Raw genomic sequence first — 27,952 nt, forward strand, 5'->3', positions numbered from 1 at the left:
TTTTCGTGGATTGGGTGTTTTTAAACCACAAATCACAACTTAAATGTTGTGACACTCAACCATCACCAAGAGTAATGGAATGTGTTCAGCTCCCGTCTCGTTTCTTTCCCTGTACCTGGGTCTCTCTCCGTCAAGGCTGACAGCACAGTGAGAAACATCCTACTGAGTGAACAAAGTTCTAGGGGGTCCGAGAGGGTGCGGGGGACCCCTCGAGGTTATGTAAAGTTCAGCTACACAAGCGGGACCAGTCGGGGCAGTTCTCTCTTCTCGCAGCGGTCCCAAACCTCGTCATCTTCACCACCTCTCGGGGGAGAGGAGTTCAGATAGTCCTTCTCCTCTTCGAGGCCTCATGGTTCTCTTCCCTCTTTCCCTCTCCTCATCCCTTTCTGATACAACCTCATCTAACAGTCTATTCACCAGCATTTTCACAGCTTTACACACTCTCTCCCCCCCTCCCACCCCTACTCTGCAAAGACGCTGCACAGGGCTGTAACAAGATACACACAAAGGTAATTTTTCACAAAGAAAAAAAGCTCCGTAATAACTGCAGTAGTAACGCACAACAAGCATCCGATAGCTGGCTTCCGGCCTGGGGAGCCCTGGTGATGTGTGTTAGGTTTGGGGCAATGCCATTGTTCTAAAGGAGGAGGACCCCTCAGTTTGCCCTTTGCAAGGACTTGTTTTTTTTTCCCTGTGGTGGACTGTTAGGTTATTCAAAAGCCCAGATCTCTATGTCCTGAACATAGAAATCCTCCTTTTTTGAGAGCATGGGGTTCCCAAATGTTTTACAGGAGTGACTCCTGCCGTGGTAGAGGTCTCCGTCCAGCCACAGGCCAAACTCCCCACTAAAGGGAAAGAGAACAAAGCATCTTATGCAGCGGGGCCACAGACTTTTTGTAAACACAGTTTTAGGCAATCAATGTCACTTATTTGCCTCTTCAATAGCATTAGTTTATTTTGAACTATATTGTATCGTTGGATTCAATTCAAACAGATGTTGCTGGAACTGATTTCTGTCACTGTACGCATCAAAAGCAGATTGGGCTCACCTTCCTCCACCAAAAGCTAAGGAGTCCATATCTCCTTTGATGAAGAACATGTTGTCACCTGTCCATTTATACACCTGTTGCAGACACAATAGAGCACATATTAGAATATATTGCATGGCACTTTAAAGGTTGACTTAAAGGCATAAAAATATGTAGTATAGCATCGCGGACTGCTTTAACACAGTGTTCAAAGTTGGCTCCTCCTCCCCGGCTCAACAGCCAGCGAGAGAGAGAGAGAGAGAGAGAGAGAGAGAGAGAGAGAGAGAGAGAGAGAGAGAGAGACTTCTCAATTAGTCCTTTATGTAGTTTTTTTGTCTTGGTTTTCTTTCTTACATTTGACATTTACGATTTTGTATTAATATACCGTTCTTGTTTTCCTTTTTGTTTTTTAAATTTATATATTTTAGTATATTCAGTGATTGTATGCATGTATTTATTCTCATCTTATTATCCTTGATGCTTTGGCAATATTGTTTTTCTGACATTTATGCCAATAGAGCAATTTGATTTAGAGAGAGAGAGAGAGAGAGAGAGAGAGAGAGAGAGAGAGAGAGAGAGAGAGAGAGAGAGAGAGAGAGAGAGAGAAGCGGTCTAGCTAGCTAGGGAGTGAATGAAGAGAGGGAGTGCCGAAAAAAAAGAGTAATAAAACACTATTTTCTGATTATTTTGCAGCGCTTATGTTCTAAAGCACTAACAACCATACCCACAGCTCCACAGGAAGGTGGCACATTGTCTGATTATGAGTGAAAGTAGAGCTTCATCCTGTCTGGTTCTGGTTGGGAATGAGAACGGGCTGCACAACCTGCCAGCTGTTATTGGTTGGGGGTAACGCGCCGATGTAGGGCCCAAAAGCTCTCTGCAGAAACGGAGAAATGTATTTGCCTCTGTATTTGCAAAGACATTTCTCCAATATAAGACACAGATACTCTCACATATAGGCCTAATAGTCAACATGAATGGAATGTTATTATGTGTCATGGAACATGTCGCTCCCCAACTCGCAAAAGGTCGGATTTGCTCAATCTTTGGATGATAAGTTTTGTTTAGAAAACCTTGAATCCATGTAAGACACAATGTCATCAGACACAATCCATGTCATTAGAATCAGTGAATCCATGTCATTAGACACAACGTGCACACATGTGCAGGCCAATTTTTTTTTGCCGTGAGAACGGTAGGCGTCACTTGACCGCGGTAATGCGGTAACCGTCCCAGCCCTACCCTACCACGCATGGCAAAAATGTGAGACCATGCATATCAATCGCACCAACAGTACATGCTCCATCTCATTGATGGGGAGATTAAAGCCGCTGAGTGTAGAATTGTTATGAGAGTGTAGCGTTTTTTAAATTACCTGTGTGGTATAAGTTCTTGTAGAAAATTAGACCATCCGGTGAAAACGGGTGCTGTTAATGTGTTGCTTTCAGCCCATTCATCTCAGTATCCTTGGCTCGAATCCATTAAGTGTTAAATGCTTTCAACAAGAGAGCATAATCAAGTATGCAAGTTACAGAACCTGAAATGCCACTGAGTTGTGAGTCTTTAGAGGACTTCTCATAGAACACTTTGCTTTTATGGGGAGTGTGTTTAAGTGTCACATGCATTGAGAACAGCATGTGACTGGCAAGCATATTCACAGTATGCATGTTAAATGGTCTTTGGCCATGTTATGTGAAGTAAATTATAGAGCTCGGTAAAGTCTGTACTAAGTAAACACACTTTGCTTAACCCTTTTTCAAACTTGTTTTCACTTCCACACAACAGCATTGTGTTGGAAATGTGTGTGTTCAGATGCAGCCTCTACTCTTTGAAGTATAAAGTGTTTAGGCTCCTGTTTAAAAAGGCACAATGAGTAGGATTTTCAAAAATAAAAATAAAAATAATGTATAGACTCATACAAAAATAATCCCATCTCAAGCATCACTTTATGACCCACTAGAAGTGTGTGGCGGGTCCCTATCTACAGAGAGCCTGCCCTCTGCCTGTATTGTCTCTTTTCTTTTCATGTTGCTGTGTTCGGGACGTTTCTGGGCGTCAACCTCTATAAAAGCATAGCGACCAGGTGCCAGATTGTAAGCAAGCATCCATGAGGAAGCTACAGCGGACACGGCACCAAAAAAAACGATAAAGCGAGGTGAAATGCCAAGCGGAGAAAGCTTGTTTCAAAATGAGAGTGACTGTGGTCTACACACTGATTGAAAACATGCTAAAACTTCTGTAGAGCCAGCAGACTGAAGAGTTGGGTGATAATTCTCTGCGAGTTCATCACTACAAGCGAGTCCTTTCCCGTTACACAGTTATTTGATCCATTGTTCATTTATATATTGATGAATATTGTGCAGCTTTGAAAAGTATCAGCCACACATACAGTTCATCAATTCTGCTGTATAAAGTACACTGTATATAAACAAAACTGCACAGTCTAATAAAATAAATATTTTATTTAAAAATAAATATAGCAAATGTTGAATTCTTTTACAGAAACCCAACAGCTTCAAACTGAGGAAGGTAGTGTACCTGAAACTCTGGATTGAAGGTGAAGAGGAAGGTCTCTCCTGTGCCATAAAAGCCATCGCTGACTTTAAAGGGCTCCGATGCCAACGCCCCAAACACCTGGAGAACCAAAACAACAACTTACTACCGTACATCTACATACAACTCGCTTCATGATGACTCATACACACGTTTAGGAGCTGATGGGATAACATTTCACTGGAATTGCAACTTGTATGATTCCATGTGACATGAAAAATGTGATTGATTGGATAGGAAATCATTGGAAAATGATGTATAAATCAGTTTCAATACGTTACAGTGTACTACCGCCTGTTGGCATTTGCAGCTTACCTGGCCATCGCTGTCCTTTATAACCATAAGCACTGGGGTGTCCTGGCCCTGCATGGCTCTGTACAGCGACTTAATGCTCATGCCGTGCTTTGATGTGCCAAAAGCCAGTGTCCATGGGTACCCAATGGTCCGCGGTGGGAGGTTCTTGGCAAGCTGTGGGGGAGGAGAGAGAGAGAGGCGATAATAAAGAAAAGGAAGAATGAAGGAGAAGTAAGGCAAAGGCCACAGCCACCAATGCTCAATTACATCTGCGGTGACCTTTTAACACCATCTGGCGTTTAAAGAAGAGTAACAGGGCTCCAAACACACAGGGCCGTCTCCAGAGAAAGAAAGGTCCTGCTGCCGACAGACTCAGGGATTAGCAGTAGCTGTGGTGCATGGGGAGATAAAGGCGCTGGAGAAGCAGTGCAGTATGTGTATGCTTCATTTTAATGGACAGATAAAACAGACGCTGACTAAAACTTGGAATTAAAGTGACAACTTTTTTACACTACGCTGCACCATTTCCTCTGTATGAAACAGGGCCTCTAAACGTTCTGTTGGCTCTCCAGTAATTCATCAGTCCCTTTTGCTCTTTTTCTCCTTGGTTCAGCACATCCTCCAGTGAAGCAGTGGTGGAGCCAGCAGGCTGGAAATGAAGCCCTGAGGAGATCAGCTTTGACTTGGCTCCCCTCGGCGCTGCTGTGAGCCGTCCTGAGCTGGGTTCTCGGGGTGATTAAAGGAAGCCGCACATTGGCAGTCTATTGGTCAATATGCCAACTGGGACTAATTTGGAGACGTGCAAGTGTGTCTGTGTGTGCGAGGCATACACCACAACTCAAACATAAGAGGTTAATGTCTGTTTCATGCGTTTCTCACATGTAGCGTCTTTCCCTATGAGTATAGAGACTTTATGCAGGTGTTATCTTTAGTTTAACCTGAGCCAGACCGACAACAAAGATAGAAATCATATCACATCCATACTGGGATAGCAGTATACAGTTGTTAAAACATAATAAAATATATGACACACTGGTATCGGATCGGTACTCGGTATCGGCCGAAACACAAGTTCAGGCATCGGAATCGGTATCGGGCCATCTCTAAGTGAAATGACCATCAAGTCCTCTGGGTTTACATGTTAGCATTCAAGCCCAGCACATGCCCCACAGACTATATCTATAGATTTAAAGGATAGGACTAGTATACTTTAAATAATAATTTGTTTCCCCCATGAAAAGACCAAAATGTAATACATTAGTATCTTTCAATACTTTGTAATTTTCTTATCTTCCTAACCCATAGTTTCGTACAAAAAAAATAAAGGACCATGTCACCCAGAGCAACAGTGTGGCTCACTGACATGTTTTTGATAGTTGTTAGACAACAATGGCACATAAGAATAAAATATATCAGGCTTTGGACACACACAGTTGTTAGTAAGATCATTTCATGCTATTTTGTCATGACAGGGTTGCATAAGAACAGGTTTGTACAAAAGTCTGTACCTTCTCTATCTGGTCGGCCTCTAGGAGATCACTGGATTCTCTGAGGTTGGGTTTGAACGTTTCTGGCTCAAGCTCCGTCTTGATGGATGTGCCATGCTTGGAGTTCACCTCTTCCTTGGTGGTGATCTACGTGTACAAATAAATGTCAGATATGCATACGGAGTAGTTTACTTTCAGCTTATAGCTATTCATCATAAACCTACAATTCTGTTTTGCATCATATCGGGCTACTCGTGCAAAGTGAGGCTTTCTAGAGCAGTAACCACAAACACATTTTACAAACAGTATTCGGCTCAGATTATGTTTGCACTGAGTGAAATGAGAATAGGGCAAAATGTAGCATCTGAAGCAGAAAAGGTTTAACTAAACGGCTTTGGGATGAAGGCTGGGATGACATGAAGAAGCTAGCCTAACCATAGCCTAACTTGAGCAACAAAAGCTCCCATTTTAAATCTATCAAGTGTTTCTGCCAAAATTATAAATGCAGCGTTTGCTGGCAACACACTGATAATTCCACAATTTGATGATGACAGCTGAGTATCTCCCACTCTCCAATACCAGACGACTAGGACTGGTTTGGCAGAACTAGGAGAGCGGGCAGAGACACTGTCTGGGAGAGGAGAATGCAACGTGAATAGGAAATCCACCCAATGAATAATTTGCACTCGACGGTTTAACATTTTCTCTGACCAACAGACTGCTCAGGTTATTTATCTTTCTCGACAACAGAGGCTGATTGTGGAGCACTTCGCCCCTGGTGGCTGGGATGCTCTCATGTTTCAGTACTCATTCAAATAGGGCCTACCTGCATGGTCACATCCTTCCCCCTGTCAAGGAAGTCTTACTTCCACCCTTTCACAAACACATTGTCTCTTTACCCTTCAATATTCTATACATTCAGCTCATTTGAGCGTCAAAGAAAATATTCTATTTAAGAAAAAGTGGGAATTTCCTACAGAAACACCAATTTATGTGTGGCCTATATAAAATCTACATATGTGTCTACAGCTAGCACAAACAGCTAGCATTAACTACCTTACAGCCAGACTGATCTTGTGGGTTGAAGCACTAAAAACCACGACAACGAGTCTAAGACGGAAAGCCTGACACATGGAGATAAGGCTGCGGTCACATAAAAACCTCATCACACAGTTTTCTGTATGAATTGATAAAAAAACATTTGCTGTTAAATGCTTGAGAAGTCATTTTTAATTGATCTTGTACATCAAATTTTGAATAGGTGTTTGTGAGCCCAAGCACTCATGAAACCTACTCAATGTATAACTTTTATGTGTACAGCAATAAGGGTTGCACAATTAATCTGACTGATATAGCAAATGCGATATGATTGGCAATATTGGAGGGAATGATCATTTTTTGTATCATTATTCTCTTTTTCATTGAAAAACACTAAAAATTGTAAAAGTGTAAATGATTACAGTGTGATTTTTGTGAGGATATGTGCCAAATAAAAGGTTTTCTTTAGTGTGTAGGATACGATTTGTGGGCTGGGATGTCTCTGCAGCACTGCAATACTTCATTCAGAATGGTTTGACAAATATTGTGCCCCCAGTCCATAGTGCGATATCGATAAAATTGCGATTAATTGTGCAGCCCTAATAGCAATAGAAACATGTGTTCTTGAGGTTAGAATGCAACATCCGCAGCAGCTAAAGCCTGCTAGAGCCAATGGGAGACCATCTTGGTGCAGGCAGCAGCAGGGCTGGGTAGAGCAGAGAGAGGGGGCAGACAGGGCTGTTCAGGGCACCTGGAGTCGTTTGCAGAGCGAGCGCAGATCTTCACTGTTTAGCGCATCAATCCTACGGTGGTACTCCGTCAGAGACACTACCTGGTAGTACAAAGACAGGAACAGGTGGAACATAAAACTCTACCAGATCCATCGCTGGCCAGGGAAAAGTAAATGGTGAGTTTTAGAAGGTGCACAAAGCAGTGCAATTTCAGCAAACTTTAACACTGCTCTTTATAGAAAAGGTAGATGTCAGAAAGTTGAAGAAACAAACTGTAACAAAGGCTTAAGGCCACGGTTAACAAGAGTTTACTTTGGGAAAAAGAGGAGGGGATGGGGCATTTCAGAGCACTGTCATTTTGCATGTTTGTGTAATATGTTTAATAACACCACCATTAGATGCTCAGTTATACTTCAAGTTAGCTTAAGGAGGATGGAAACAATACAGCAGAAAGTAATCTTTAGACCCGTCAAGCTTTCTTCTAGCCAACCCAAAAATAAAACAAGTTGTTGGGAGCGAGAAGTGCGTTTAAAAATCCACAAGATCTTGATGCTGGAACACGCAACAGAACATAACTGAGGTTCAACTTGCCAAATCCGTGAACATTAACCCACTCTCTGTTCGTCAGGAACACCAATCCACAAAACTACAGCCCAGACAGACCAACACAATGACCTATAAGCATGGCTACATTCCAACAGAGTTACAGCCCACGGCCCACGCTGCAAACTCCACTGAGAGTGGCTGCCTCTGTTTTGCCACTGAATGAAACATTGGCGTTTAACAGTCCACTGTGTCTCGGTACAGGAAAGATATTTAAAGCCTTATGCACAAGATAAATAAACAAACCACAAATACCATACAGGCACAGTCATATTAACTAGTACAAATTAAATACATATTAAACTGTCTGGGCACAGATGTCATAAGCTGTCTTTCTTTACTTACATTACAACTGAGATAGTCTTTCACTTACCTTGTTGCCTTTGGTGTAAATAACTATTTTGGTAACAAGCTGCCTCTTTACAGCACTCAATAATGTAGCACAGAGAGTAAACTACAGCCATAATAAAAAATGCATCAGTGCCCCACTTCACCTCCAGATAAAGGCACTTTGGTGCATTTGTCCGCTGAAAGAGGGTAAGCTAGCAGCATGCTAGGCTGCTACACACTTTTTAATGTGAATCAAATGCCTTTTATCTGTAGAGAAAAAAAAAAAACTAAGCATTTGGAGGTGAATAAAATAATGTATCATAGGTACAGCACAAGTGGAAAATTAAGACTCACTTAACGAGCTATAAACTCAACAGGATACCTGGTAACTCTGACAGTAATGTGAGATTAAAGAAACTGCTAAATGAAAGAAAGGAGCTCCATCTTTTAACTGGCACCTAGCGCTGGAAACTTTCAGACAGCGTTCTGCAGAGCCTCCGACAATTACTACAGAGCCGCACACATCGTATTACACCGTCGGTACCAAGAGGGCAGACAACCGATGAGAGAACTTTCCTGACTGCCAAATAGCGGTCAGATAGTGAGCAATTTGTTTAACATCAGTCACTGACCTAGACCTGACCGGCTAAAGGACTAGCGGGCTAGTTAGCTTCGCTGGCGAGCTAGCATGGCATGCTAACAACAACAGCAAGAGATCATAACGTTACAACAATACTGAGGAGACTGAAAACATGAACTAGCCACATGGAACATACACAGGTATACTTAGGGGTCAGCCGTTTCTCTTGGTCTTTCACCCTCCTAGAAAACATGTCTTGCTTTCTGGGCGAGGTTGAAGCTGGAAAGTCACATTACAGATCCTTTAAGTTCCCCCGTTTATAGCCCCGAGACAAATAGACGGACTTGGTACGGAGCCTGGCAGCCTGCTTGACTAGAATAGAAACATTTTTCCCCCAATAGGGTTTCTACGCCGAATGATTTGTGAGACATCGCTATAATCCAATAACAATACGGGACAGGAGATAAACCGGCTCCCCATTGGTTAAAAAAAAAAAGTTCCCGTCCCACAACAGACAGTATTTAAAGATACAGTAACAGCACTAGCCCACGAGGTATGCCAGTCAGTCTATGATTTTTACAGGCTATATCTCAATTTCAAAAAAAACAAAACAAAAGTTAAAATAATTAATTCATTAATTAATACAAAACTTAAATTAGCATTTGAAGTACATTCTGTCAGCCTTTTTGTTAAACAAAAATACATAAGTTTGAAAAAAAAGCTATGTAGGTAAAACACATCTATTTTGCTCCTTAAAGCTCTATGAAAAAACGGTGTTGCTTAAAATTCTTGTATGATCGACAGGAGTAGGACACACAACAGCAGCAGGTTGCTGTTTACTTATTCAAATGTAACAGATCATGTAGGGACAATCAGTCCACTTTGTTTCCTACATCATTCATTTACATTAAAATTTAAATCCAGGCTGCTGCTTCCATAGTATCAATTTCTTCATTCAATGAATGCATCCTTTTCATTAGCCACAGGCTCACAATCTCATTTGACCAAAACGTATCCGCAGTGTGGTGTAGCAGCATGCAATAACAATACTAAAAATCTAGATGGACAGCCTAGTCTATGCTTTTGAATCCTACTTCCACTTTCTGTAAACGTGCAATGAAGACCCATTGAGAAGTTAGTTTGACGAGAAAGGAAGTCAGATTGAACCCATGTCAATGCCACGTGAGTTTGGGTGATTTCATAGCCAAAAAACAGTTGTGCACATACCCTGCATATATTGAGCAACTCATAATGGCGTTAGCCTTTTGCCATTCAGCAAAACAAGTTGCCAAATGCTGACCAACACTAGTGACAGTCACACCACGTGATGAAACTACAATACACTAACTGAGAAGAGTACAATTACACAAACATGCAAAACACTTTGGTTGGAAGTTCAGAGAAGCGCATTTCCAAGCAAAGCAAGTGTTCACACAAGTTACACATGATAGAAATGTCACACAAAATAGTTACCATCAAATCAAGAAATATGCAGTGGTACATAGAAGTGCAATATACAGAAGCAGAATACAAAACTAAGGCTTGATGACTACACAAACCAACATCAGCACAATATGTTTGCACTATGCATTGCGTAATGGAGGCAAATCATTACAATTATATAACATGTAACTTAACATACAACAATACACTTTAAACCACATTCAAATAATCACAACAATACACCACATAATATTCTGGTTTCACAGGTTATGGATTAAGCCATAGCGGGGAACTATACTTAATCCATGTCTGTGAGGCCTGAGACAACACAACAGGTGTGCTTTAAGCAAGGCGAGGGAACAGTTTTAGCTGTGTAGACCTTACCTCCCATTCCTTGACATTGAGGTCAGTGATGGGCTCGTCCTCAGCCGTTTCTGACACCTCATTCTTCTTGACAACCATAAACCCAGGCTCTTGTCCCATCCCCCTGACCCCCTCACCGTACATGTCCGGGCTCCACTGCATGAAGAACACGTACAGGTGCTCAGACCTGGGGGAGGGGGGGGGGGAGAAACAGGGAAAACTATGAGAGAAGAGGCTTGGTTCTTAAATTCTGGAGAGATTTAGTAAATAAATAAAAAAAATCATCATCTGACGTGTAATTCAGTGCCTCTAAAATATCAAGGCCAGCTCCAAAGACTTCAGGATACAACCCAACACTGAGTGATATGTAACTCTGACTCAGAGATGGGGACTCTAGTTTGAGACTATGACTCAAGTTGCACACACAGTGCCTTCAGACTTGACTTTAGACTTGAGAGCCGTCCTTTAAAGACTTGAGACTCGACTCGAGATGCAGAACTTGTGAGCAATCTTTATTTTTTGGAAGCTGAATGTTATTCCCCTTCCTGTGTAACCTATAAACTACCTACTTAACACGTATCTGCTGCATGCGGCCACGTGATAGAGGATGACAAGAATGTCAACTACACCGGCAGCTGATGTGCCATTCATCAGCTGTGCCTTGTGAAATCATTATGGCTCAACCACATCTTATTTTATCAGGCACCTGAAAACGCACCCTGACAGGTTAGCAAACATGTTTAGCTCAGCATTGGCCATCCAACGTTAGTTTGCTTCCTGCTTTAGCTAGGAGTAAGGGAGGTTAACTCCGACAGTTGTTGGCTAGATGTTATTATATATAGCTATGCAGTGTTCTAAGAATGGATGGAACGCATTAGTAGCTACAAAAAAGTAATTGGTGAATTGGCCATCTGATAAAACTCCCAAAAGTTTTCAAAAGTTTAAATATTTAACTATTTAAGAATTAGTCCAACATTTTGCATCTTAAAGCATTCTCAAACCGCCCTAAAGGCTGTTAAGGAAGTATTTCAACGTCAACAGACAGACTTTGACCAAGATATTATTACGTTTAACCATGTATCAGCTAATTTAAATAGTTCACTGTACTGTATTGTGTGAACCAGTAACTTCATTTAATATTGTATGTGTAGTTTTCTTTTGCGGGGTGCAAATGTTCCACCAAAACAAGTTCCCTCCTGAGACCATTTAGCTGAGCCTTCGTCGCTGCATCCAAGAAGATTGTGATTGGTTTCCTGAAATGCTGGAATGTGTGTGTGGAGGAGCCAGACCTTACTCTGCAGCGCTGTGGAGATAGGTCTGGCGAGAATGCAAGACTACCTTTCACATGACACAGCCATTTAAGACATTGTTAACAATGAAAATATAATTAGAGCAGCTTTAAAGTTATACATAGTGTGTGGTCAGTTTCCTTAAAACAGGGAAGTCATGTGGTAATGGTGCCAAATGAGTCTCTGTGATCTTCTTTAGCTTTCCTTTTGCTCTGCTCTCCCCTTGTGACCGCCTTTTCATGACAATCGACAAAAAAAAAAAAAAAAAAAAGAACAAATGAAAAAATGACATGAAAAATCTGTGCAAACTCAGTGGGTTGAGCTGTGTTCACTGTCATGGATTGTGTATGGCTTATTCAATGGCCTCCCCCCCCACACCATTGCCAGGACACTTAAAGACACATCATGCGGTTCGCCTCCCATCTGGGTCAAGCAACAGCGAGTCTAGCAGTGTCTAAAGAAAAGGATTATAAACCGCTGTGCTGTCAGTCCTAACAGCTTGTGATCACTCCTCCCACACACCTCAGCCTGCTTGCAGTGCCAGAAAAAACAAGTTAAAAATAATGAGTAGTAACATGCATAAGCCCTGTCTTTTTATACTAGCTTTGAATCTGCAATGCCCCTGGGCTATCATCCCAGAGAGCAGCGTATATCACAGCAACTTGTTTTCCAGTTAGGAAATGCTGTAGCTAAGCAACCTGTGGATGAAAACAACAAAGCTATTTTTTTCATCTGTATGTAAATTGTCTTTGAGGACTTTGAAAAGCACTTTATAAATCTCATGTATTATTATTATTATTATTATTATTATTATTATTTTTACAAGCAAGACTTCTGAGGTTCATAATGAATCATTTCAGGTCATTACTGCACTCAGCCACTCTCACCACATCACATAACCAAGAAGAATTTATGGTACCATGACTAACTAAAAAGGACACGGCTGTTTGTTTGACTCCAATGTGATTAGCAGCCTGAGAGAGCGCCATGTGTGTTGCTGCTATAAAAGTATAGACACATGTGCTAAAAACAGGAGCAATGCTGTAAAAATCCAGGTTGGACAAATAACTGATGAGATTCCCCTCATGTCCATCTTTGTCCCTCTAAAAAGAAACAATAGACAATGTAGCTACCACTGAGCTGGAGCCAGATTTGGCTCTAATGAATGTTTCTTTTTATGAAGAAAACTGACTTATTGAATTAGGCTATTGCTGCAATTGGAATACATTTATTACGCAACCTATTTTCATGTAATGTGTCTCCTTCCAGTGTGAACAGCACTAAAGTAATCATGACTACTGCTGGCTTGGCGACCGTACACCCAGACAGAGCGATCCAAACAGGATAAACACATTATTAAGCCAAGGCTGTTTTCATTTGATGTAAAACACTAGAAATACCAGTGTAGGTCAGAAAAACTTCACAACGAGCTTTGTGGGCCGAACAATTTCTGAGTTTACAAAACAAGGAAAAAATATCTTATTGTTGCGTGGGTTGTGTGTGTGTGTGTGTGTGTGTGTGTGTGTGTGTGTGTGTGTGTGTGTGTGAGCCCCAGTGCAGGAATAAAGTGCGTGTGTCTGTTTCCCTGCAGAGTGAATTAATAATAAATCATTTTTTAGTCTGGCAGAGGGAGCACAGTGAGATGGGCAGAAGCCGCAGTGGGAGTCAGACCTGACGAAGAATGCATATTTGATTGGTTTCAAATATTAAAAGGACTGGGGGTGTGGTGCCTCAGTAACTCAGCTGGCTATTGTTGTGTATTAGGAATGGCATGAGGTCAAATCCCTGCAGCTCTCTACATTACAAACAAAGTCTGCTGCACTGTAAGTGGACTAATCAGAGGCTACGAACAAAGGTGTAGCAGAGGTACTGACCTCTCCTGCGGCACAGCAAACCAGTACTCGTGCTTCTTGCCCTGCTGGGCATACTGCTGCATGGAGGCGCTGGCGTTAGAAATAAACGTCTTCTTCATGGGCTTCCCCACCCGCAGACACAGGAACTTGTGAGTTGGGTGCTTCCGCCTCTCCGCAGACCCTGTACCTGGAAGAGGAAATCATCACATGGTCACATGACACATGTGGCTTAATAGCTGTAACAAACAGGACAAATTGTTTTAAAGTAAAAGTTTGACATGTTGGGGATCATGCCTATTTAATTTAGCTAGCCTGGCTCTGGCTTTTATACTTAAGATTTTGTACGGATCAAACTAATGAGATATCTAACAAGAAACTCTGTTTCTGGTCAACTCTGCTTTGGTCAAGGTTGAAAGTGAGTAGTAAGGAAGTTTGCGTACATACATATACTGTGTATTATGATCATCATTATAAGTAAACAACATAACGTGATCGGTTGATGTCTTTATTCGCCTGGCGAAAGCTGAGAAAAATCAACCTCACTACGGCAAAAGATTACGTCGCTTTATCGCCGCGTAATATTCGCGCTCTGTGTGAAAGCGCTCATGACAAAAACAGTTTGGGCATATTTTGGACAGAGCCAGGCTAGCTGTTCCCCTGATCCTTTTTTCTTTGAAGCTTTCATTCCCTTTCCAAAGAGCACCTTCATAATTTGTGAGCACTCCAGACTTTTTTCTTTCAATCTAACTTTTGCTGGGAAGCAAATGAGCATATTTCCCAAAATGTTCCCAATTTGTGTTTTCTTCTGTATCAAATGTCTGTCATTTATTTGACCTAGTTTTCTACTCTTCTATTTAGTGGCTACATCAACTGGCATTAGTCATTTTGAGGCAGAAACACAACAGATGACAGAAATAAATGGAGTAGCACACTGTACTTGATAGTGGCTCTGAGTCTTCTACCCGTGGTACATTACCAATGGCCTATAATAAGGCCACGGGCCCCGGAAGCTGAATGACATCACTGTACCAGTGACATTACACTGCTCCTGGTTGAGCAGCTCAACTTAGCTAGCAATAATAATGATGAACATAATTATATTAATCTGCTTAGACAACACGCTCAGTGGGACAAATTCTATTTTCAAAATGCATTCATTCTGTATTAATGCAGCTCGTTTTTTAGGCTGCTGCTGTTACTTGTGTGAGCTGTGCTAATGTGCACAGAATAATGGTTTAGCCCTGCGGAGATCAATGTGAATTCAAACTGCTTTTGCAGCCCGGCTCTCTGTGTGACAATAATTGCCAAGGAGAAAATGGTAAATCCCTCCCCCACTGTCAACTAGAGTGGGTCATGAAGTGAGTCGGTAGCGGTGACACACGGAGGTCACCGTCAGATAATAAAACCAAAACTGTGCCAACCAGATACTAATTAAAAAATGCTATGGTTTCTGCATAGCATATACTAACTGCATCGTATTTGCCAAACATTTCCTCGAGCACATCTTGCTTGTTTTAAAAGTAAACATTGTACCTGACTTCCAGGCTGCCACTGCTTCCCATTTATTTTAGTAGACTGAACATCATCTTGCTGAACATAGGTAATCCATCACAGTGAACATTCTGCTACCTTAATGTTATCACTGGTGGTAATACAGTTCAGATACACTTGCTGGTGCGTTCAAAGATACTCTGACATTGTAATTTGAAAGTATGCCATTGAAAAGAACTACATTTAAAATGTATGTTGTCAGTAAATCAAACCTCAAACAATGATGTGTGATGATGTGAAATTGGGCATGTGAGGTTTGCTGGAAGATCTAGAGTTATGGAATGGGCTACTTGGTAGGCAAAAAAAGACAAGTCATTAGCCAGTTACATGGAGAGCCTAGGAAATAATGGGGAAAAAAAGCCAGTTATTGGGACAAAGTTGTGGCTTGTAGCATCTCTTTTGTTTCCTCTTCCCTTAGGGTGCAAAATTTATTTCAAATGTTGCATATAAATATATGTTCTTTGAAAGTATAAAGAAATAGACATAATGTTTGAACTAAGGTTTTTCTTTTGGTTACTGGATGATGCCTTATTCTGTAATTACAGGGATAAAGTTTAACTGTAGTGAAAAGAGCTTTTTAAGATCCCAAATTTAGAGAACTCATCATCAGCGTGGGATGGAACTAACAACATAACCATAGTTGGCAGGTTAAAACGTCCAAAACCACAAGTGCAATCCTTTAATCTTAAAATCGGCAATGAACACAAAATAAGTTTATTCCAGGCTTTGGGGGGAATTTAGTATTTGTGTAAATCCACATGAAAGCAAACCAGACTGGATGTCTGGTATAAATAATACCTCTCTGAATGTTGTCTCAGAGGGCGTTTTGATCTTGGGTTTCATCGCCACTGTGTTTCCCCTTTGGGCATTAGGTGCGTTTGTGGCATTGTGGCGTTTGATAGGCTTTAGCTTATCGCCCGGAGGAGTTGCCCAGACCACCAGAGCCAGAGATCAAAGTGCTGCATAAAGCCCCATAAAGCCTGGCTAGCCCCGCCAAGCTGATAACAACATAGAGGCTGCCATTTCCCTCCGACTTTATATTCCTATTACTAGCACCAAGGCAGAGTGGAAACCGGAAAGGTTATCAGGAACCAACATGAGAGAAGTGATTCTAAAGCAGCCAGAGAGGAGAGGAACTTACTTTGATAGTCTTCAAAAGAATATGGATGTACGGTTGCAGTTTAAAGACAACATGAGGCCAAACATCACCTGAAATGTCCTATACCTTTTTCACACGGTTTAAGTTACACATTTTTTTAAAGCTATAGTGCATAGTTTCTGTTGCACCCATGAGGAATTCTAAGTAATGACAACAACGCTGTCGTAGTGTCCACGTGACGCAAGCCTTTCGGTGATCAAACCCCCCACCCCTCCTCAATCAAGTTGCTAACACGGAGGATTAAAAAAACTAAATGGACTCTTCAGAAGAGGTAATTATCTTGTAGTTTTTATGTCCTCTTCATCTCCAAAGCTGAACGCTGCTGCTGTCCTTTCTCAGCAGTGACATCACGCCAAAGTCACCGGACTAAACCACTTCATAAACATAGCCAGACTGAGAAATACAGACAGAGTTTTGTTGAGCTGATAGGCTTCATTAGCTTTGTAGCATGTAATGGACGTTCATTCATAAAAAAATAAAAATAAAAGAGTTGCACACTATAGCCATAACTGTTGCTAAGTAAATGTGTTTACCCTCTGCTGAGTTCTGCATGCTGTCCTTTAGCGTCTGCTCTACATTCTCCTTTTCCTCCTTGCCTTGTTGCATAGTGTCCGTTTTGGAGACGTCTGTCCCCTCGTTGGCTTCCCCCTGTTGACTGGCTGAGACGGAAGTGGTGTCTGTGGCGCCAGGGGTGGCTGAGCTTTGGGACCCTGGGCGAGAGGTGCTGCTGCTGGGGCCCTCGGCCTGGCTAGTGCTGCTGCTGGTGGTAGTGGGTGTGCTTGTTGGCTTCTCTACACTCTGCTGCTTGCATCCCATGGGGGACTGGCTATCTCTTTCTGTGGCAGTGTCTGGTGGATTGTCCTCTGCTTTGGCCGCAGCGCTGCGCTCCTCCGGCTGACTGACGGAGCCGCGGGCGCTGCCTGGGGCCTGGGACTCGGCACTGGTGGCCTCCACCTGGGTGACGGTTTGCACAGACTCTGTGGAAGCGGCAGAGGACTTGTCCAGGCGGAGGTCCTCACTAGACGCTTGCTCCTCCTCACGGATGGGGGACAGCTCCGGCTCAATGAAGACGTCTTCGGAGAAGGAGCCCTCAGTGCTGCGCGGGGCCGTGCTGCCGCTGTCGTTGGCCCCTGGCTCCCGGAGCCGCTGCTCTGGGTCCTTCTGGGAGGGATGTCTCTCAGTAGGAAGAGGCTCCAGGTCACTGGAAACAAAGAGAAGCAATAAGACCCATGGAACTCTATCAATTATATCTGGACATGGGATTTTTCCCTACATGCTCTACACGTAGAGGTTATAATGAGAGATCAGTTTAGCTGTTATGATTAATGTCTGAGAAAATAACCCTGATCTCGACTTGGGCTTGAGATTTTAAATTGTTTACAGAACAACAAATTGTTACAAACTGGGGCCATGGAGTTGGAAAGATGTGGGTGTTTATGGTATCAAACAGAGGTGGAAAGAGTACAAAAATATTCTACTTCAGTAAAAGTATGATTACTTTCATGAACTTTTATTTAAGTACAAGTATGGCATGGCATCGAGTGTACTATTGAAGGACACTATTTGGTTGCGTTATGGGAAATGTAGGATTTAGCAATTATTTTTTTTATTTTTTTTTTATGTGTTAGTTTTGTCTTTTGTGAGTACTTTAGTGCAAAACTAAATCACTGGAGTACACTTTTAACCAACTAATCTATTATAGAAAATGCAAATTATTTGCAGAAAGCTTTATTTTAACAATTGGTGTGGGCTGAAAAGCAGAATAGCTAAAGCTAAACTGGATTGCTGGCTTAAATGCAAAAGAAGAAGGTAAATTAGTGAGAAAAGTGGGAATGGTTTTAATTAGTATGAATTTCATTGAAATGTTGAATAATACCAATAATGTATGAAAAAAAAGTGGAATATTTTAAGGTTTAATGAAAAGCTGTCGCTACACGGAATTGCTGGCTTCAATGTTCAAAAGAAGAAAGTGAAGTTGTAGGAATAGTAGAAATTGGTCCAATTAATATCAATGTCTTTAAAAAAGTGGAATCATTTTCAGTCACATTAAAATAACTAAATAATGCTGTCACACAAGACGGCTCTTCTGCTCCCATTATGATCATCGTTCAACAAATTATAAAGATAAAACATGACAATCCTGCACTACTAGGACATATATTAGAGAAGACTACACATGTGGGGCAAATAAAACAAAGCCTAACTAGTTGATGCATTAACAGAAAATGGTTCAGCCTATAAACGCCTTTGTCAAGTAATAAAATACGGAGAGCTGTCCTGATTTAAAAAAAGAAAAAAAAGAAATTGATTTAGAAATACGAGCATCTATCTAGTGGTTTGGGTCATCAAATCTGTGCGAATAAAGTTTGTCAAATCCCTTTAGCAAGACAGGAATTGTAACAAAAAATAAGCAGAAACCACAGTGAACTGGTTAGATGAACTCTTATGAAAGTAAACACCTTTTACCCGGTCGTAGTTCCTGTTGGAATGGAAAATCACTGCTGTCTGAGTGTGCCCGAAGCACACACAGCACAGCAGTGATTGTGTGCGCTTCAGGCACATGAGTGATTTTCCATCCACACATACAGAAATACTATGGCACCAACTTTGTGCAAATTTGTACAACAGTATGTCTTTAAATCATCCATTTAAAAAACTACAAAAAAAAAAGAATATTAAAGCTGCATATACAACAAAATCAAATTCTATACACAGGAAAAAAATCAGTGTTTCATGCAGATAAAAAAACTTCCTATTTCTTGAAAACCTTGAATGAGGTCGTCACTTTCTGCAATGTACTTGTTGCTCAGCTGTGTGTTTAGACAGGGAGTGAGAGCGTGGTCAGCAGAGAGAGAGAGAGAGAGAGAGAGAGAGAGGAGGGCAGACAATGAACCACAGCTGAGAAAACAGCTGGGCCCGGCACAAAAAACATAATTTGCCAGTACAATAACTGCTCCAAAACGCAACCTTTGTAAATACACAACTGCTCAGACCTTACTACCACCAGAGGAAACAGAAAAAATGCCTGCACAGGATTCCTAACACTAGACCAGATTTGTCTTTGCATGAACTGGTCTTCAACAACAACAACACTAAAACAATTTAAATGGTGCAAAAGAAACTCAAACAGACACATCTGTGGGAGGAAGCACAAGTGGCTGCTTCCTAGTGCATCAAGAGGTGAGCAATCAGAACGTAGGAGGGTGAAAGCATATTTCATTAACCCCGGTGTAATTGCTCATTCCTTTTTATTTCGGTGTGTAGGGGAAAAGAATTAAACTGAAAACTTAAAATTGGTGTGTGGTTGCAGCAGAGAATGACATTGATTATAGTCAGGCTGCTGCGTGTCTGTGAGGGTGAGAGCTGGAGAATTATCGCGATTACATTTTTTAATCGTTTGACAGCCGTAACAACTACATGTGTAGTCATCATAGAAGTCTTTTCTTTACATACTCAACAGCATTCGGTATGTGAGTGTTTTTCTTACTCGGGCACAGCCTCTCTGATCTTGGGGTCGGTGATCTCCTTGCAGATGGCAGCAGACTGTACTTCCTCCAGAGGACACATGATGCCGTACTCCTCGCATCCATGGGCCTGAACCAGTGGGTCCATCCGGTGAGGGTCAAACATGATGTTGTTGGGTGTCACCAGCAACACCCCGCTCACCGCACCCTGAATCAACACAGGAAAAGAGAGAGGTGGGTGAGGATCAACAATGGGATCCAACAGAACTTTAAAGAAAAACAAACCAACCAAAAGATAATCAAAAGTCACATTAACACCTGGGCTCCCATTCAGTTTGAGACCACAAATGTCCTGAATCAAGTAGAAGGTGTTGACCAGTGACTGCTTCAGGGCTTTCATGTGGTAACTGGGAGTGTATCAGTAGTGGTTCAATACCAGAGGTGAAAAGTAACAAATTACAGTCATTCGTGTTAATGTAACTGAGTAGTTATTTTGTGTACTTTGACTTTTAAGAGTAGTTATTAAAATCTGTAATCTTACTTTAAAGGTGCTGTAGGTAGGATTGGGAAGATCCAGGATTTAGCCAAAGAATTTGAACATCAACAACTTCTCAGTCCTTCCCCACTTTCTGCTAAAGCCCAAACAGTCTCCTAAGCCCCTCCCCCCACAAGGGAGAATTAATGCATGTGCATGAGCAGTGACATGCAGTTAGACACCCCCCGGGCAAATTGCACTACAGGCTGTAGGTGGTGCCTGCTTTTATCATGTGGATGCGCCAAATGTTGTCATTACTTAGAATTCCTCATGGGGGTGGCATACAGCAAACATCTCCTCACTATCCACTAGCTGCCTGTCCCCTGAACACATAAACAGTGTTCCAGTGTTCCAGCCAATAACCGACAAGGAGTTGGGGGGTGGGGGGTGTTAGTGTGTGGAAGCACGGAAGTGAGGGGGAGGGGATGGGATGAGGAGGAGGGAGGGTAGAGCTAGCCTCGTTTAATTAGAAAATACTTTGAACGTCAACAAGAAGTGACGTCACCCAACATCGCTCAGAACACCTTTAAGAAGACATTTATACTGGTAATTGTACTTGTACTTAAATAAAAGTTCATGAAAGTAATCATACTTTTACTAAAGTAGAATATTTTTGTACTCTGTCCACCTCTGTTTGATACCATGGATCTGTGTGTGTTTGTCTGAGAGCAGAGGCCTGTACTACGAAGCAGGATTTGGTGTTAACGAGCTAACTTCAGGCTCAACCCAGGATTTTCTGTACTACAAAGGTGGATCAGTTGTTATCGGGTTCAATCGCCGTGGTAACTCATGCTGAACACCTAACCTGGTCGGGAGCAGGTTAAGTTGGAGATCAGAGATCAACCGGTGTAAAAGCACCGCCTACTGACCAATCAATAGGTCGATTGATAACGGCGTAACCATTCTTAAAGAAGATCAGGCGGAGCTCGGTGCAGAGAGAGAGAGAGAGGGGGAGAGAGGGGTGCGCTCATAAAAGTTAAAACATTGAGAGACCAACAACCCCGTTAACATGGGTATTTTTATGAAATATAGCCTATATATTTTAATGGGAGGGAATTACATATCGTCTTTTTGAGCCGTGTGTCGCCAATGCGCACATCGGTTTGAATTATGTTTTTATATTTTTTATTTGCTCTAACGGTCGCTTCCCACTGGCAGGGTTGCAACTGAAATAATAGGCTAAAGCAACGACAGTTTATGGAAAGCACAAGTGTAATTATGGTCAGATCTTGGTCCTGACTGATGAGGAAGTGATATTAATAAGCGTTGTGATTTAAACATCTACAGCGTCGGCTATTTATTTATTTTTTTGCCAGCTTTCCTTCCTGTTTTAGGAAGCAGCAACTGTATTGCGTTTTCCCTGTAAAACCGTGTCTGTGTTCTTCATATTTATGGAGAATTATAATTTGCTCTTCTTATATATAACATGCAAGTACAGGTAGATGTTTGCGATTGGTCGTGGTGCGCAAACACCGCCTCTTTTATGTGAGCGTGCGCGCCGCTGGATTGGGAAACCCTGGGTTGACTGAACTAGTTGATAACCAGTGTCATAGTACAGCTTATGCGGGACCGCGGTTGTTAGGTTTGGTGAAGCCGGATTACTGAAAGAAATCTAGGACAAGTTGATCTTGCTTCGTAGTACAGGCCTCAGGACAGCTGCATGGACACACACACGCACGCACGCCTAAACAATACGATTTAGAACCAGATCTGGGTAAAAAAGAAGAAGTAATGAACCGGGATAAAGAACATCTGAACATTTAAATGTACTAAAGACCTTTTAAGATGCTGAATTCAGATAACTCAGTATACAACAGTAAGGAGCAGCAGCCTCCCTGGTGGGAGGCCATCTGAACAACATTAACTATAATCAGCAGAATTAAACTACAGTCAGCAGGAGATATGCTTCTCTTCGTGTGCTGGTCTACAGGGTTATTCACATCTGCCCACACATGGCCCGCAGTGTTTACTGTTCTCTCATTTTATCCTCGTAACAAACGCAAACAAAGACAAACTGGAATGCTTCCGTTATATCAGTTGTGAAAGATTTCAATACATTTTGGTGCAATGACATACAAATACAGCATAGAAAATCTGCTTAGAAATACAGGAAATATTGGATAGGAAAGAACAACACAAATAAAACATCACATTCATTATTATTATTTTAATAAGACTGGCTGACAGCCGGGAAAGTGCATGGAGCCGGCGTATTTTTACATCTTACTCTGTGAATTAACGATTTTTATCGACCAAACCCGAGTTGGTAAATACTTTGGGTTTAATTTGAGTTTGAATAAAGTGTGTTTTTGGATAAGTTAAGTTAAGGTGATTCATCTAGTCTTCGTAAAGTGAAAGAAAGAAGCTTATGTTCAAAAGATGTAAATGATTAAATCTCAACAGAAGGACTTGCTCTTTGATGCTATCGATGGTTTACAACAACTATAAACCAAGAAAAATAAAAACAGCTTTAATGTGGAGTTTCATTTTAAGTGCATTACTTTTCTTTTAATTTCCATTCCACATCTACAGCCAAGCCTTGTGAAATACAAAGTGTGTTGAGTACCTGCAGCTGGCAGCTGTGCTGTAAAATATATATTTAGTTTGATAACCACTTCTCTCTTTCCATCCGTCACATTCAGGCATGTGTTTTTTGTTGTTGTTGCTGCTGCTGCTGGCAATTTTGCATTGGACTACAGCAGTTGGCAGCTGTCTGTGCCTATAAACATAAATACTATAGGCTGGGTACCGAATTCAATACTTTTTAGGCAGGTATCGAAAAATGCCTCATTATTCAATACCCAATTTCAATACCTAAGGAGTAAATCTCATTGGCATCAATAAGCATGCAGCATGCTTCTACCAAGATCTCATAATGTCTGTGATTGGCTGTCTAACGTTACACGTCGTAGAGACACGCAGGAAAATCTCTACGTTAGACCGAAACTGGGCTCACGAAAAATAAAAAAAAATGATTTGTGCCATAATGTGTAATGTTGTAATTTCTTTTTGTTTTATAAAACTGGTATCAGAAAAGTATCGTTTGGGAAGCAGTATTATAGTATAGGTATGGGTATCAGTACTGAAATTTTTTTACCTATACTCAGCCCTAAAATACTGCATCTTACCATGTCACCAGTGATGTACTTGCAGTTGATCTTGAGGAACTTCTCTGTGAGGGCCTCTTCCTCCTCGGAGGTGGATGACACCACTCTGGACTGCCGCAGGGCGGAGAAGACTGGAGGGTGAATACCTTCTGGTCTGGGGGGGCCATCAGAGTCCTGAAGATAGGAAGGGTGGGAGTGTGGACATTGGTATGGACACAATTTGTTAGTACATACTTTTATAAAACACATCATCTGTTCTTGAAGCTGGATTTTGTCCTTCGTCACAATAAACAGAAAAATGGGAACATTTTATAGTTAGGAGTTAGTTACAAAGTTAGTGACAAAGGCAATACTGCTGTTGCTCATACTTTTGTACTTTTATTTAAGTAAAATTTTGAAGGCAGGTGTTGCATGCAATACATCTCAAACAGTCACATTTTCATCTTCTCTCTAATAAATCGTGGAATCTCTGTATGTATGTGTGTGTGTATCTGTCTTTGAAATATCTCATGAACTGTTCATCAAATCTACTTCAAACTTCAAATTTGGAGCAGTTTGGACAGCACTGGATATTGGATATTAATCAACTGTGAATTAAACTAAACGACCGCACAACAAAGGTCGAGGGAACATTTTATAGTTAGGAGTGAGAGTGACAAAAGCAAAACTGTGAAAGCTGTGTTCCTCTTCATCCTAGTGGCTGCACACAGACGTCTATACAAATGCATCGTGTCTAAATCTCTAAGAAGCATTCAACACAAACAGACTAAATAATAAGCACTGTCGAACAAGCATAGCTCGGTTCACTTGGTAATACGTGGTGTAACTAATTTGAGTCTCATTTCATCAAACTAATGCGTTTGAGTCTCTAAGTGTATTATCTATATATAAACTGATATTTCTGCACAGCAGCACAATCACGTTAAAAGCAACGCAATGACAAGCCAAATGAATGTGCCTCCTGTGTGACTGAGCTTCACACTGCCAATTAGGTGAAAAACATTCATACGAGACTGAAGATTTAATTATTGTGGGCACTGCTTGATGACTAGTTAGTGTTATTTTGACTAAACGTCCTCTTGAGTCGGGGGCGGGTTTGGAAACTGTTGAATGAGGGGCCAGACTCAGGCCCCTCTAGCTCACCCATTAAGAGCGTTCGCCCCATGTAGGCTAAGTCCTGCAGGGGCGCGGGTTCGAATCCGACCTGCTGCCCTTTGCTGCGTGTCATACCCCATCTCGCTCCCCCTTTCGAGTCTATCCACTGTCATAGCCCTGCTACGTCCTGTGACACCCTGCAGTGCCCTGCTACACCATGAAATACTACAGCTACTATTTCTCACTGATCCATTATCTTTATTGTGACTATTATTGCCACTGTTCATCACACCCCCAACTGGCACCGTCAGACACCCCCTACCAAGAGTTTGGGTCTGTCCCAGATTTCTCCCTGAGAGGGAGTTTTTCCTCGCCACTGTCCCACTGAATGCTTGCTCTTGGGGGAATTGTTGGAATTGTTGGGTCACTGTAAATTATAGAGCATGGTCTAGACCTACTATATCTGTAAAGTGTCTTGAGATAACTTTTGTTATGATTTGATGCTATAAATAAAACTGAATTGAATTTATAAAAGTGCAAAATAAAACAAGGCAGAGTGGGAGATGATACACCTGAACTCAAGTAATTTCATAATAATGCAAGCTCTGATTGATCCCAAATTTGGTGCGACAGTGGGCAGGGGGTTCCTATACATGCGAGAAAAATAGAATGTGAATATCTCGATACATTGAGGAAATACAGTACTACGAACACACAAGTACCATAAGTGAAAATTCTTAAATTGGGACATTCTGCAAAATGAGTGCTTTATGTATATTTTAATGCTCATACTGTAATTTCGGATGCAGGTGTTACATGCAATAAATCTTGAATGTGGTGGAATTTCCGGAAACACCAGGGTGTGGTATGATGAGACAAAGGGAAAGCCTAGACATCAGGTCATTCATATGTCAGAGGACGAGAATATTTGGCCAGTCCCTAATAACCAAACCTGATCATTTATATTTATGTGTTTGTCTCTACAGATTCAGGGACTCTAGGCAGCTGTATGATAAGGGAATGTTTTGTCTCAGGACTGTCTCCTTCTGGAGGTCGGTGGGCCTGCCACACTTTAGCCTACTTACCAGAGAGGGAGAGATTGGCTGAACTAGGCTTTAGCATCTGTGTTTAGGCGACTGCAATGTCTTTGTTTCCCTTAAAGGTTCAGCTAAACATAACGCATCCAGCATGAGTTTAAATACACCTTCAGGAGGACAGGAACTTCAAAGAGTTGGGACGGCACTGCACAATAAAAAAAGTGAAATGAGTTGTGCTGCTCCTGAGTTTTTCCTTAATATTGAACAGTCACATTCTCGTCTTATTATAAAATGCGAGGACACAGATGTACTTGTTTGCTTGTCTACTATAGGCAAAGTATAACAACGATATCCCATTTCAGAATTTCTGCTTATAGCAGTTACGTGTTTGTAGTACTGGATTTCCTCAATGCACTAATTTTATTTATGTGGTTTGTCACAATATCTGTCAGTTTAATCACTTTTTCAGTAAGGCTGACTGAAGTCCGTCTGCATAACTATCCACAGGGACAACTGTCTGACCGGGAGACAATCTTGTAGGACAGAGCTGACTGTTGGTCTGATTGACAGTGAATGACTGCCGGAAGAGCCACATCGGACGGAAAGATGAGAAGAAGTGAGGGATAGATGAAATAGGCATCAGAAAGACAAAAAGGGAGTAGAAACTGAAGCAGAAGCAAGGAAAAAAAAGGAAAGCAAGGCAAAGCTGCTGTGGAGAAATAAAAACACAAGGAGATAAAGAGAGCTATAGGCAATGAGAGAGAGAGTGATTGGAGTGAGGACAAAGAACAAAAGGGAAAAGGAGGAGAGGAGTGTGTGGGAGTGATCATGGAGAGGGGATTTGGACCAGGAGGGGATGGGAGGGCGTCCAAAGCCGACGGAGAAGTGCAGTGAAGAGCTTAGAGAAGAGTGCCCGAGCCCATAAAAACGGTCTGCTGTCCTCTTGACACCCACCCCCACAACTCCCCCTCTCCGTCGACAAACAGCCTGCAGCTACTGACCCACACCGACACAAGCAGCCCAGACACTGGCAGCCAGGGAAGCCTGAGGGGGCCGGGCCAGTCTATTACAGCCAAAACAAGCCTCTCTGTACAAGGAGAGAGGAGACATAAAAATGTTAAAATAGAGATGAAGAGGGGAGCTGAAAATAAAGTTTCAAGAGCATCCTTAAGACAAAAAAAGAGCAGGATCCCTGATAGTCTGGCTTTATTTTAAGTCAAAAAAGCCCGGTAAAACTGTAAATCACCACTGAATCAAAAATAAAAAGCCTTATCTAACCCTTATCTATAGGAGAACTCCCAATAGTAAAGAAATGGGAGCGAGAGCTGAGCCCTGAGGGGAACACAATTAATTGGGAGGCAGTTTGGGACAACATTTTCCACTGTTCCAAGAACCCAAATCACCAGAAGATCCACTTCAACATATGTCATAGGACATATTGGACTCCTCAGAAGAGATACGTCTCTAAAGTTATTCCCACTCCCTATTGCACGTTCTGTCAACCTGAACAAACTGGAACTTTCCTACACATGGTCTGGGAATGTGAACAGCTGCATGAGTTCTGGCATAAAACAACATCAATAATATCTGATGTGATAAGATGTCAAATTCCTACTGACCCGATTGTTTTGTTACTTATTGACAACTCTAAATTACACCTACTTGAGAGACAGAGGAAGATTTGGCTAGCCGGCTAGAGGGTGTGGGGTGGGAGAGGGTTTTTGTTCTTGTGCAATTTGTGTTTCTCTGTTCTGTGCACCATCTGACAATACCTGTCATACATTGTGGAATTTGTTTCGTATGTCTGAACGTAATAAATGGTGCTAATAAAAAATGTATCACAAAATAATTTTTTTTTACCTCTTATCTGTGAAATAAGCATGTGACCTGTTTCAACTCCACCCTTCAAAGAATCGGAATTGGAATCAGATTTGTTCAAATCAAAACGATGCCCAACCCTATCTATGAGAGCATCTATTGTAGATGGATTTCAGATCTGAAGCCCAGCTGTTGAAGATGAAGACCGCGTTTGTCACTTTAAACCAGCTCGTCATCCATTTCAACTGAAAACCCCGCACCTACACAACTGCACTTCATCGCTCCACTTCTCGGCGAGTGCACTTCCCAAATGACTCATTCAAGCTGGCCTGTCTGCTTCAAGGTATGAAAAGAGGAGCAGCCTTTTCCACCTAAATAATAAAAGTTAACACTGACTAGAACCCACCTGGGACCAGAAACACACACGTTGTCCATGTACCCAGCACACACCTGGTTTGAAATGAGCAGCTAGGGTGTCACAACATGTCCTCCCTTACTGAAATATGCAACAAACACTGTCTCCCTTTCCCTCTCATTAAATCTGACACGTCTGAGAAATGGGTGTTATGTGTTGGTAACAAAATAACACCCATA

At 41.7% G+C, this 27,952-nt stretch overlaps 1 protein-coding gene across 7 annotated transcripts in view; it reads right to left on the reverse strand.

The window, feature by feature from the left end:
• The window catches only part of oxr1a (oxidation resistance 1a), a 263,359-nt gene continuing 235,407 nt past the window's right edge, over positions 1 to 27,952 (reverse strand). For 4 of the 7 annotated variants that reach the window (XM_028581694.1, XM_028581695.1, XM_028581693.1 and 1 more), the window contains 11 exons: positions 23,430 to 23,582; positions 19,790 to 19,974; positions 16,836 to 17,503; positions 13,614 to 13,779; positions 10,472 to 10,637; positions 7,152 to 7,232; positions 5,384 to 5,509; positions 3,897 to 4,049; positions 3,567 to 3,662; positions 1,050 to 1,123; positions 1 to 845 (listed from right to left, as the gene is read on the reverse strand). In XM_028581694.1, the coding sequence (XP_028437495.1) occupies positions 710 to 845; positions 1,050 to 1,123; positions 3,567 to 3,662; positions 3,897 to 4,049; positions 5,384 to 5,509; positions 7,152 to 7,232; positions 10,472 to 10,637; positions 13,614 to 13,779; positions 16,836 to 17,503; positions 19,790 to 19,974; positions 23,430 to 23,582 (2,004 nt within the window). In that variant the 3' untranslated portion in view covers positions 1 to 709. Of the gene's footprint in view, positions 846 to 1,049; positions 1,124 to 3,566; positions 3,663 to 3,896; positions 4,050 to 5,383; positions 5,510 to 7,151; positions 7,233 to 8,840; positions 10,452 to 10,471; positions 10,638 to 13,613; positions 13,780 to 16,835; positions 17,504 to 19,789; positions 19,975 to 23,429; positions 23,583 to 27,952 lie in introns of those variants that run through there. The other 3 variants (XM_028581696.1, XM_028581699.1, XM_028581700.1) reach the window with 3 other exon arrangements.

This window comes from Perca flavescens, chromosome 6 (assembly GCF_004354835.1).
Source record: "Perca flavescens isolate YP-PL-M2 chromosome 6, PFLA_1.0, whole genome shotgun sequence".
NCBI classification, from domain to species: Eukaryota; Metazoa; Chordata; class Actinopteri; order Perciformes; family Percidae; genus Perca; species Perca flavescens.